Source organism: Mastigoproctus giganteus, chromosome 3, assembly GCF_048544385.1.
Source record: "Mastigoproctus giganteus isolate SK-2022 chromosome 3, ASM4854438v1, whole genome shotgun sequence".
Taxonomy (NCBI): Eukaryota; Metazoa; Arthropoda; class Arachnida; order Uropygi; family Thelyphonidae; genus Mastigoproctus; species Mastigoproctus giganteus.
This window is the reverse complement of record NC_143577.1, coordinates 111807636-111821227: the sequence shown is the minus strand read 5'-3', so window position 1 is coordinate 111821227 and position 13592 is coordinate 111807636. Positions and strand designations below refer to the sequence as shown.

At 38.0% G+C, this 13592-nt stretch overlaps 1 protein-coding gene across 1 annotated transcript in view; it reads right to left on the bottom strand.

Moving 5' to 3' along the window:
* The window catches only part of LOC150088225 (uncharacterized), a 691583-nt gene that overhangs the window by 164651 nt on the left and 513340 nt on the right, over window positions 1-13592 (bottom strand). The window contains exon 8 of the mRNA XM_090369395.1: window positions 8233-8343. Coding sequence (XP_090225521.1) covers window positions 8233-8343 — 111 coding nt within the window. The remainder of the gene's footprint in view (window positions 1-8232; window positions 8344-13592) is intronic.

The following is a 13592-nucleotide window of genomic DNA, read 5'->3' as shown; positions in this document are numbered from 1 at the left end:
AAACAAAAAAAAAAAAAAACCATCCATTTTGTAGCTGGGCTAATGAGCCAAGGAGAGCGAAGTCCAAGATTTCGTATTTTCTTAAATCATGCTTGTCCTGGGAGAAATTTGCAGCTAATTATTGATGAATTTTCAAAGATGATTAAATAAATGCATTATCAGGGAACACAGAATTTTCACAGAATACATAAATTGTGTAAACTATCAAAAATAATGATTTTTAAATGCATTCGCTGTAATGCAATAGTTATATAATTTTACCATGGGTCTGTTATGTTTACTAACAATTCTATTGTAACAATCGACTTCCAACTTTAAATGTGGTTCTTTAAAAAAAAAAAAAAGTCGAGCCATTCCAAATTTCATTAAAATCAGCATCGTTAGATATTTTCATTAAAATAGAATGCGAATTTATCTAAGAAATAAATTTACGAATCTCGGGGAAAAAAAATTCACTTCTGCTGTGTTAAACCAATTAGGGAATCCCTCTTGTTTCCCCCCATCCCGTGTTGCTCTAATCCTTAAATACCTCAGTTAATCCTTGCAGAATAAGTTGGTGTTTTCAGGGTTTCCAAGAGATTCTAGCACTCACAGAGTCATATTGGTGTGTGTCTGTGATAATCTTGTTAATCAATGCATCAGAGTATATATTTTGCATATTAATTTAATTATTATTAGACATAATAATAATTAGACATAATCATACAAAATCCATAATAATATTGATAAAATCAAAAATAATAGTAAAATACGTGGATTTCTTGGGGGTGGGGGGTAAATGCACTCCAAATAACACAGATTTAATGAAATCAGTGTTCTACATAATGGACGTTCGGATAATTTTTTCCCCACAAAAAAAATTTTTCCCAATGAGCTATTTTTTTCGTGCAGTTCCGGAAGACCTTGCCACGTCTTAACTCTTTTTTCGTGCTAAGTTTTTCACTGACAATAAAAATTTTGCCCCTTTCAATCATTTCAGTGGCCATATCATGGAACGTTTCATTGAACTATCCTGTGGTGGTCGTATGAGAACAGTGAAGCTGAATTAGTAATATCCTTATAAAATCACCCACTCCCCCATGATAATTTATCTCTTTGTAACCTTTCACCTGCTGAATTCCAGGAATGATCGGTCCGCAATTTAGTGGTCAGTTTCAGGATATTACCAATATGTCTGAGAGTTAAAGGGATTACCGGTCTGCAATTCAGCGGTGCCCATCCCCACAAGTATAAGATTTGTCCAAAGAGATAAATAAAATCCAGTGCTCTTATTTCATCACTCAAATGCCGACTGCAAAATGTCATTGAAATAAAAGATATTGGAATTAGTTTCCTCTGAATTGGGAAACTTTAATAAGAATACTGAAAATCTGGTTAGTCTGCTGATAGACACTCTGGATTTGTTAAAGGGAATACTTATACGTTACAGAAGTCTAAAATTGTAGTTCTGTTTAAAGAACTAATTGCTGTTTAAAGCCTTGGTTTGCTCTTAACGGAATCTGCCTCCCATATTCGATCTTATAACAGGAAAGAGTCCTTCAATATGATTATTATGTGTATTTTTTTTTTTTTTTTTGTTTATTGCTCTGCTCATGAGCCATCCCCTGGATAGCATTAAGCTTGGGGGGGGGGGGAAGAGTTCATATTTTCATATTAAAGTTAAGACAGGGTCATACGTATGTTTTAACCTGAAGGGTACAGTATTTACGCATAACATATTCGAACCCGTGGAGGGGAAAAAAATCATCAGGAAGATCTCATGTTTTACAGAACCATATTTTATCATCAGCTTTACAAATATTCGCACCTCTGCCCTCTTTAATCACTGATAGGAAACTTCTACAAATATGTCTAACCTTATCTCAGTGGCTTCATGACTTGTCCTTTTATGGTCCGACCCCACTTGCCAGACAAAAGCTTACATTTTTCCTACTAAATTAGAAATTGTCCTTTGTAAACTGAACGTCTGTTTTTATTATCTCTCAGAAGATCTGTCTTTTCCCAAAGAAAATCCATCTCCTACAGCATAACTATATCTCCGTGAACTTCACTTCGGTGGAGATTCTGTCCTAATTGAGAGCAGACTGTTTCATTCCATTTAATTTTTGCGGTTTGTTTTTGAACTATTTTAATTGGAAGAAGTGCGCTAGTGGTTGAGCATCTTATGGGAATGAATTAATAAAGCAGCACTAATATACCGTGGGAAAGACTAAGTTGTTTTATTGAAAATGTAAATTGACTGAAAACACCTCAACGGAAACACTTATGCGATTTGGCGAAGTTTCGTGAATTCACTGTTTCTTGTCGCCAGGCCTGTTGGAGAGGACCCCTGGGTAAAAGAGGTGTAACTACTAGTGTTGAATTTTATGAAAATCAACAGCAAACCACCAGCGTAGAGAATTTGTGGGCAAACACCTTGGTCAAGAAGTAGCAAGCCAAAAATGTAGGAAGTCAATGTAAAACGCATTCGACACTAATCCAAAGAAGACGACGAGAGGAGCTAGTGGTGCATTACAGTAAATCCATCTGAAGGGTTCTTTAGGTAAGCGATTACGAATGAAACAGTACAAAGTGCAGTTGCTGCATACGGCTACTGTCAACGACAACGATTGTTATTTGGTTTTTTTTGGGAACATTAGCAACTAAGGCCATATTGCTCCGGGGATATGCGGTGGTCATTCCCTGACCTTTCCGCATCCTCCGTAATTGGTAGCTCACGGGCTCGAACCCTGGTCTAATCAAGAAGCGTGTGCTACGCACCGCTGCTCCTTCCCACCTGGCTACGGAGGCGCCAAACGACGACAACGATTGAATTTCTAAAACATGTCAGCTTGTGTGGTGGAGAGGAAGTCGCCTTCTTTCTGCACGGGCTTACTCGGAACTCGTTATTATAGCGGACCCAAAAATTGATACTGCAATTGATTTACAATTGCAGTATCAATTGTAAATCAATTGCTATATAAATGGGCTAGATCTGTTCACCATCTTAGCCAGAAAATATGCATTTCATTTTAATGCTTTCAAAGTTCATAATAAGAAATTATGTCCATTTAAAAATGACGATGGCGTCTACAACGTTAATACTAAGCTTGGTTCACTGCTTTTACTGGATATTATAACCTGCTCTTGTTACACTCAACGCGGTGGGCTATATTAGGAATAATAATAATAACTAGGGGGCTTCGCCCCCCCTGCTCGCTGCTTTTGATGAAATAAATTTGTATGCAATAGAGAGTTCTTCTTCTAAAATGAAATACTGTACTTACAAAAGCTTTCGACTCTGTGTGTGCCTCAACTATGAATACGTTACTATATCTATAGAATATTGGTGTAAAAACACCATAGACAACTCTTAAAGGAAAAAACTACGATAGTAGTATAAAGGGCATCATTTCAACTGTATCTCATATTGTGCTCATCCTTCACAAGTTACCATGTATTGCACTACCTCAAATAAGTAACACTTCTCTAACAGTAGTAGTAGTGGCATGTGATGCAAGAAAGCAAGTGTATGAGCTTATGCAGCATCAGCCAAAAAAAAAAAAAAAAAAATCACACCATTCCCTCCAAATGCCTGTCCAGTTCCTCCTTAAATTTATTCAACCTATCAGCTTCCACAACGACAGATGGAAATTTGTTCCAGCAATTAACCACCCGCTGGCTAAAGGCAAATTTCCGCACATCTATTCTACATCTGTCTTTTCTTAATTTGAATTTATGCCCCCTAAGGTTCGTAATCTGAACAAGTGGAAGGATCCCATCAGAATTCAGCGTGCTCAACCCATTCAAGGCCTTATATACCTCAATCAGATCACCGCGCAGGTGCCTAGTCTCCAGCCACTGCAATTTGCAGAACTTAAGCCTCTCTTGGTAAGAGGATCCCTTCATTCCCCTCACCAATATTGTTGCCTTCTCTGTACACGCTCAAGTAAATCTACATCAAATTCCTATATATCATTGACAAAACCCCATGACCTGCCCTGGCAGCCTGTCTGCATTGTTCAGAAAACTTCATATCTGACTGCACAATTACTCCCAGGTCTTTTTCATTTTCTACCACCTTAAGTGTGGTACCACACAGTTGGTACGTTTCTCTGGGGTTACTTCTACCCATATGTAGTACTTTGCATTTGTCAAGGTTAAACTTCAGTTGCCACTTCTCAGCCCATCTTCCCAAATTATCTAGATCCTGTTGCAGTAGCACACTGCCATTACTGTCATTAATAACCCTGCCAACCTTTGTATCATCTGCAAACCTCGACATTAAGCCTGATATACCTTCATCAATATCATTGATAAATATACAAAACAACAGTGGACCTAATAGAGAAGACTACTGTCACTTATTCTCGGTGGGCGCCACCACCCAGAAGGCACCGTTTCAAAATAGACAAGTCAATCACCTGTCTTTCAACGGTGTACAAGATCACGATCAGCTGCATAACCAAGAAGATATTAGACCACTCGGAGAGCCAGAACATTAATATCATGATCGAACAACAAAAGGATTGAAGGAGCAATTAACCAGTGATGCCATAGTTAGAGAGCAAGCCTACAGTAACACAGCAACCTGTACACGGGCTACATCGAATACCGCAAGACCTTCGGTTCCGTGCCTTACAGTTGGCTAATAGAGACGCTGAAGATCTACAAAGTCAATCCGACAATACAAAACTTCCTAGAAGCAACAATGGTGAAATGGAGTACCACCATCAAGGTCGAGAACATCATAACCAGACGGATCCTCATCACGATAAGAATCATTCAGGGAGATGCCCTGAGCCCACTGTGGTTCTATCTAGCATTCAATCCATTATTCACCATGCTCAACAACAGCAAGTATGGATATAACTTGAAGGAAGGAAGGAAGGAAAAACTAGTATACTCTCTCCCACCTGATAGATGGATGACAGCAAGCTCTATGCGGCAACAGAAAAGCAACTCCAGCAACTACTCCGCGCGTCACCGAAGATTTTATATCAAGAGAAATTAATTGGCCGAATTAATTATATCAAGAGGAAATTAATTGGCCAAAACTACCAGCTACAGACTGGCAAAGAGATAAAAGCCATGACAGGGGAGAGACCTGAGCAGTTAGAGCGCAAGGAGATAAAGGCCTGCCTGACCCAAAAATACCACCAAAGACTCAGAAGCCTGCTGAAAGTAGAGTTGAACGGAGGCAACACAATTAAAGACATAAACGCCTATGCATCCCCAGTGCTAACATATTCTTTCGGATCATAGATTGGACTAACACCAAGCTGGAGAATATGAAGAGAGAGAGACAGACAGACAATGATGACCAAAAGCCACCAACATCATCCAAAGTTAGTCGTGGAGAGACTGAAGTAGCTCGGAAAGAAGGAGGAAGGGTCCTGATAGTCCTCATCGAGCAACTGAAGAGAGTGATAGCTAATCTGAAGGATTACTTCCAGAAAAACACAGCAGGACTCTACCAGACCATAAGGAAGAAAGACAAGCGGCGTACCCCCAATCAACCTAAGCGAGGATTCCCCTCTCACCCAGACGGACAAACGAAGCTAGAAAGATGGCCAAAGAAGACACTCCAGGGTAGACACTATAATGACCTCCAACATGACCACATAGTTAAATGGCTTCCAACGTGGCTGACGAGACAATGATTCGTGCTCGCCATCCAAGACCAGGTAATCAACACCAGGAACTATAGAAAATACATTGCTAAGGAGCCAGGTGGTATCGTCGACTTGTGTCATCTGACACAAGTCGACGATGTCACCTGGCCTCAGAAACGATACAAAGGTGACCAGGTAGCCACGATAATACATCAGAAGCTAGCAAGGAAATACCAGTTGATCAAAGAAAGTGTACCGTATTACAAGTACGAACCCCAGGCAGTACTAGAGAACCCAACCCACAAGCTGTATTGGGACCGCGCCATAATAACGGATAAGACAATCCCGCACAACAGACCGCATATAACTCTTGTCGGCAAGAAGGAAAAGGCTATCTATCTGACTGACATAGCGGTACCCAACACTGGCAACCTCCGGAAAACCTATGTAGAAAAAAATCAGGAAGTAAGCGGACCGAAGACAGAAGATCAAAAGAGATGTGGCGTATGCAACAAGTAACGACCATCCCCATCATCGTGTCAACCACCGGTATGGTGCCAAAGATCCTACGTAACAGTCTAGCAGCAATAAATAAATTTTCTGTTTATACTCCGGGACGACCAAACGGTCACAGGAGTTTACAAGATACACAGAATACAAGAAACAGCACCATATTCAGCAGTCACGGGCTTGAACCCCGATCACTCAAGGCATGTGTACTTATGCACCCGCGCGCCTGACCATTAGGCTACGGCTACCTTTATAGGTCTCCCAGCGATACCTACAACTCCAGAAAGTCGCAATCTTGAATACCTGTATGATAGAGAGTTTCTCGACCAACAGTAACACCAGACATAACCACCCTGTGTCTGCGCGTGTAGCACAGTGGTATCGTCACCGTCCTCCCCACACCGGGTGGAAAATGCCTGAGTTCGAATCCCGTCGATGACGCGAGGAACTTTAATGGGCTTTTTTCACTCCGTGGCTGAGTTAGTTGGTCTCAGGCGTAGATAGCAAGGTTTTTCTCCCCAGTAACTGGGGTTTTTCGTCCAGCAAAACAGGCAAATCGACTATAGAACATACGCAATTTACAGACACAAATACGGGTTAATGTATTTAATTACGGGCAACCCTAAAATAATAATAACAATAATAAAATAACCATCCTGTGTGCAATTTGTGCCCGTCACGGGGTGGAAACCCCATCATTGAGAAATAACATAATAATATTATATATAATATTATTCTTATATATAATATAAGAGTAATAACAATAATAACGATTATTAGTATTGAAAATTTTTCAAAATGTTTACACCCTAATCCAGTAGCGAGTTCTTCATAAACGAGTTAGAAATAATTACAAAAATGAGCGTCCCCCCGCCCCAAGATACCGAGTGCCGTGAGTCACCGATGTAATAAAGACGGTAGGAGGAGGAGGGCAACTTCCTGGACCGCGCCATACATCGGTCTCCTGTCTTCGGTCCTGACAACTTCCTGGAATGAACTGTGTTCGGTAATGAGCTTGTATTCTCTACTTGGGTACTAAGGTGAACAAATGTCAGAATTTTAGCACAAAATCGCGATGGTTCTGTGCTCCACAGGAATACCAAAGGAACAGAAACTTAGCGGCTCAACGGTCATTCTCATATCTTTCACGTGTTGCCGAGCGAGATTTATAGACCATTTCTTCCTGCTACGCACTGTCTGGTCTGGTGTGGTGTACCTGGATATGCTGCAGAATTACCCGATGCCGCAGCTACGTGAACAAAAGACCGTACCCTCATTTTTAACAAGGTTGCGCACGACTATACAGAAGTCCATATCTCGTCGCAGTGGTTATCCGTAAGTGGACTGGACGTGCGAAACCTGGTTCCACTGCCCCGCATTTCCCGAGCTCTGACATCTTTAGATCTCAGTCTCTGGGAATTCGCGAAGATTCAGGTGTACATCCTTTCAATGTAGGCGCCTCCGTAGCCAGGTGGGAAGGAGCAGCAGTGCGTAGCACACGCTTCTTGATTAGACCAGAGTTCGAGCCCGTCACCACCAAATACGGAGGATGCGGAAAGGTCAGAGAATGACCACCGCATATCCCGGAGCAATATGGCCTTAGTTGCTAATGCTCCTAAAAACCAAATAACAAACAAACAAACCTTTCAATGCTTAGCTTTCTCCGTGGGTTGCCGTTGCGCATCACATAGTCGATAACTAAGCAGGCCGAGAGGTGCTACTGTGTGTTTGGGAAGCAGTAGACATTTGAGACTTTTGCAGGTAATATTCGGACATGTTGACTTATAATAATAAGCGAGCTCAGATCAAACTCAATACATGAAACTTGAAGCGTTTCTTCATTCTCTTTTCTTCAAATGCTATTTAATGGCATTTGACTTCCTCTGTTTTCAGAGTATTTGATTACAGTTGTCGAATAGGTTTGGCCCATCCTGATTTCTGTATACAGTTACCGAAAGAGGACTTCGGAGTTGATTAGACTACACTTACACTACTTATTTGTAATGATCAAAATAAGACTACGAGCAAACCTACCGAAAACTGCACTTAAAAAAAAAAAAAAAAAAAACACAGAATTATTACACTTAGAAATATAAATTTTAGCAAAGCAATGAATCAGACAACGTACGTTTGAAGCTTTCCGCGCTGCTCGACTAATATCGCTGTAATCCGGATGTTCTTCGGTCGTCCCCGCTGCCAACTGAGAAAGATAACGTTCATACTGGACCAGCCTGTCTAACTGCAAAGAAGGAAATAAAATAAGAATACACGACTATTTTAAGCAACTTGAACATCAATTAAGCTATTTTTTTCGCTGACAAAACGCGCTGAATGAAACTTCATTCAGCGCGTCTCATAATTGGGATAATTTCTTACATATTTATGTAATTAACAATCGAATAAGGCCAAACTTAGCAGGTTGTAGACTAAACCGGAGTCGTAACTAGGGTGACCCAAAGCGGTTTTTACTCCGGCGTATCAAAAACAGGAACACAGACAAAAAGTAGAATTTAAAAATAATGTATATCATTTATATATATAAATATAAACTTTGAAATACAGCAAAATGAGTGAGAGCGACACACATTTTGTAGTATGCCGTTATTTATTGTTAATTTATGTTTATTTATGGGGAGCTAAGGGGATGCAAATGTTCACCGAACTGGGAATACCTATGTGCAGTCCATTACTCCTTAAAATTAGACATTAGCATTATTCGAAAAGTCTAACCATAGCCTACTTGCGATACTGATGATTATTTTAAGAAATTTATTATATTTGAGGTTAATTGAAATAAAGCTTTTTCAACCATCTGAACTATAATCTGATGAACCATCTGACTGCAGCTTGATTTTTTTAAATTTTATTTTATCTTATACTGCGACAGTTTTTTTTTTTTTTTAACCTCTAAAACTGGAAGTTAATACAAGACAAACGTTGAAATAATTTAAAATAATAAAACAAAAACTAAAAAGCAAAGAATATAGAAATAAAAAAAAAAGGAATACAAAGACTTAATAAGTAAATTTTTAGTTACTTAAAACTTTTATAAAATGGTTATAAAATTGACAGAAATTATTGACAGACATTATAAAATTGACAGAAAGATTCAGGATTAACTGATTTGCAAGCCACGTTGTTCTGTTAACGAATTAAAATACAAATTATTTGTTTTAGATTTATACAACCTAAATAATTGGCTGTTTCTGATCAAGTTTAATTGGTCTGTCGCAGTAAGGAGCAACTCTGAAAAGAAAAAAAAAAAGGTATTAATTATTTTAAAATAATATTCGAAGATATTTTTCTTCAGTCTCCGAGGAACATCACTCCAAATCTAAGGCATCTTTCTTATAACAAAGTATTAAGAAAAGCTATGTTGAATTTGCTCAATTTGATGTTCTCTACAAAGTTCATATGGATTTCAAAATGATGAATTATATTCTATTATAGCTAAAATTGTCAATTTACAGGTCAGAATTGCTAAAATTCCAAAAAAATCTTTTTATTGATCCTAATTGTCTCTTAGCGTAACAATTATATTAACACGATATTTATAACTGTCTGTATTCTTAAATATTTTAAAAACTTCTCACCGGGTACAAAGGTGGAATAAAATTAATAATTAAATACTACTGGCTTGTGCTTATGAATATGATATGAAATTACTGTACATTTAACTGTATTAATTGTTAAGTTATTAGTTATAACCCTTTTTCCATGAGCTGTATTTGTTTAATACCCAGCTATCTCTCATTGAATTAAGAGTATTATAAATTTTTACACCAACAGTGTACGTTAAATTTTTAATATACGAATGCTTAATTAAGCAGCTATATAATTTAAAAATATTGATAATAACAGGATCCCAAAGAAGACCCTTGAGGTGCGCTTTCACGTTTTATAGAATTAGAAAAATGATTAATTTGGTACTGATTGATTAAGACGAAGATTAAGATCGACAGACGAAAAATGATTAATTAAGATGATGTTGCTAGATGCCTGTCATCTAGCAACATCATCTTGTAAACTACTGCTTGAGAAAAACTAAAGTGCAGTTAGCAATTGTGAATATGGATACCATTAAGATACGAAAGCAAAGAAAGCTGGTTGCCCGCTTTCCAACAACTTTCGCAACCATCTTTATCGACGACCTTTTTTTGACCTGGGATTGAGTCAATATAGATTGGAAAGGGAAGAGACATTTTTGGGCTTTCTTCACACTATAACTGAATTAATCAACCTCCGGTGAAGGTGGCTTGACAAAAATATTTGGGTTTCCTTCTGTCGAATTGAAAGAGAAAGTTCTAAAAGTAGGGTATGGTTCTCCTCCAAATGGATTAAAAATCTGATGCCACATATTTGCATGAGGAAGTAGTGAACATGTCACGGACGGGAATGATAAACGTTTTATGCATACCTAACTGCAGGTAAATGACGTCAGTTATTGCATCTGCTAAATTAACAGTGGGGAGAAACTTCATGCATGCGGCCCTATGCTGTTACTTCATTAAGTTTACCACTGCTGTTGTTGTCTCCAGAGAAGTGCACTGTACATCGTTTTCCTGTAAACGTGCCCCATTTGGAACAGAGAGTAAACATCTGAGTTTGCAAAGCTCCTAGCAAGCCTACTATAGACGAGAAAAAAATCAGGAGCTTCAGGGTTACTCACTCACGTGTTTTTTAGTTCCATTGCGTTAGTACGAAGCGGGAAGTCAAGTGAGTGACCTCGAAGTTCCTGCTTTTTTTTTTTTTTTTTTTTTTATCTCTCTCCCCTTTTAACACCAAATTTGTGTTACCAGTTTATTATTATTTTATTAGTAATGGTCAAATTATTATGCTTAAGGAATACATCGCTCATAATAGCCTATAGTTTGCACAAGGGCAAACAGCCAACAGTTTCTCGTCCATGAAATATCAAGAATTTCTTCGTACTGTATAATAATAGCTTTATCAAAGGGAGAGGAACATAGTGTCACAGAGGTGAAACACACAAATTTATTACATGTCGTGCTAGGTTTAAATGGCCACACGAAAAATAATATCGCAGGCATAATTAGCACATTCTCTAAGTGAAACTAGTTCCGGGTACAAAATCCGGTACTAGTTTTCTTACACTTCATTTATCTCTCTCTTTCTCTCTCTCTCTCTCTCTTGCGTGCGCTGAACACGCGATGTTCTTCCTTGTTAGTGACCCATTTTCTCCACTGTTTAGTAATAATGTCGCATATTAAAAGGGCTAGTGAATGAAACTTTCTTCATTTTCTTTGACTTTTGGAATGCCAAGTGAATCTCGTATATATTATTGGCCGATCTTTTAAGGCCCTCTTCCCCCACCCTCTGTATTGGTGGGTTTAGCCACTGAGAACCCTAACCTATTCAAAACTATTCATATACAAAAGTTTTTCATTTGAAGTCTGAGGCCCCATCCGAACCCATGGTGACTGCTTTTTGAACTTAAGTGATATGAATCTGCCTCTGTTTTGTTTCCCGCCAAGATGAAATCATCTTGCTGTTGAAATGCCAAAAAAGACGGCGGATACAGCTTTTCATGGAACTTTGTATAATAATAATGCATTAATTAAGACACCTGTTTCATTAAATACTCATTTTGTAAAGCGCTGCAGGAGAAGTATACTAAAGAACAGTCACATGTAATATTTCTTAAGAGATCTTATAACTTTAATGGCATCCAGTTTCTCAAGAAAGGAAGCAGTAAAACCAAATTTACAGAACTATAGCAATCAAGAGGCCAATTAGTGATCCGTACGGATATTACAGGGTAGTTTCAATAAAGGTGTGCTATTACATCGTTTTCACAGACGCTAATTCATCAAATTATTACATCAAGGATATACAATCGACCAAGTTCATGTGAACGGCAAGTACGAGAGACTGAATGATGTTTTCACCCCCCCCCCCCCTCCCTATATCGAAAGGCTGTGTCGTCCTCGACACACTAGCAATTTCTACTTTCCTGCCTTAGGCGATCTAGTCTGGTATTAATTCTAGTGACGTAAGAATTAAGAGGTCATAACTCGAACTCCCCACTCTCCTTCCCGCTTTTCTTTTCCGTTCCCATAAAACGATGTAGATATTTTTTTATTTTTCTACAAGGCCACTCCGAGGTCATTCTGGAGCAAAAGGAATCTCAAGGCAGATCTGTCCACGAAATCAGAAACTTAAGTGGGTTCCATGGCCGCCATTTTACACCAATTTCACTCAGTCTTCGTACTTTACTTCGTTTCGTTAGCGAAGAGAGAAACTAAATGATTCCATGACTCAAATTGCGATTATCCAATAAACCAGGAAAAGAAAAAGACTTGTACGCATGTTCGTTTGCAGGAAGTTGAAAAACATGCAACGTCTCGATTAAAACTCTGATTCTGGGGTGGGGGGATGGGGTGGAGGGATAGACTATTCCTCCAGGAAAGGTAGCAATATTTAGTACTAATGTTTACTATTTTTTTTTTATTGTAAACGGAATAATCTAGAATTATTATTAATATTCATATGTTTCAAAATCTTCTATTCACTTCTTAATCGCTGTTGTAAAAATCGAAAATTTTTCCTACAATGTTTTTTCAAGATTTGATTTTGTATCCACTGCAGTATATGCTGCTTCAAATTGGGCTAGCACTAGATTAAAAACAAGTTCTCCATCATCATAATTTCTTATGATATATTTCAATACGAGAAATTTCCATAGTTGGTGTATCTAATCCAATATTCCTCCGGCGAAGAATAAATTTACGAAAGTGGAATAAGAGGAACTTTGACTACCCAAACAGAAGTAAACCAGAAGTTAAATCCTTGTTGTTCGCTTAAGATTTAAGCGAAAATAAATTGATTATTATAATTAACGAAAGGCAATATTAATACTAAAATATCAGCTAAAATGAAAATAAGATCGAGACATTTGTGATCTCTGTAGTAGCTGCAGAAATTTTTAAGTTCATCTCTCACACACGCTTTAATTTGACTCATCGTTGACTATAATAAAATATCCCAATATTTCCTACCGGCACCATAATTTTATTAATTAAGCAGTTACTTTTGTATTCCAATCCGCATCTCACCTAACTAATTGCTGTTTTATTAATTATATTTTTATTGTTTAAAAAATTCCTACTCATTTTTTATTATAACTATTTTTATAAGCTTAATTTACAGTTCATGTTAAACTCCTGGTCTTACAGTAGTGATGAATACTGTATTACTCGTTTAAATCGTTTATTACAAAAATTAAGGATACACCATTAGTTACAAACTCAAAAATGAAAATCAGACTATTTAGAATCCAACATTAGTTCTAATGTCAGTTTGATAGGGTCACTGATGAGTTGGATGAAGAAAATAATTGCGACATTGTTTATTTGTATTTAAGCAAATCATTTGACTCAGTCCCGCATGAGAGACTGTATAAGCTGGAACTTCTTGGAATCACAGGGAAAATCCTTAGACGGATCCCAGGGTTGCTGCAGAGTTCTC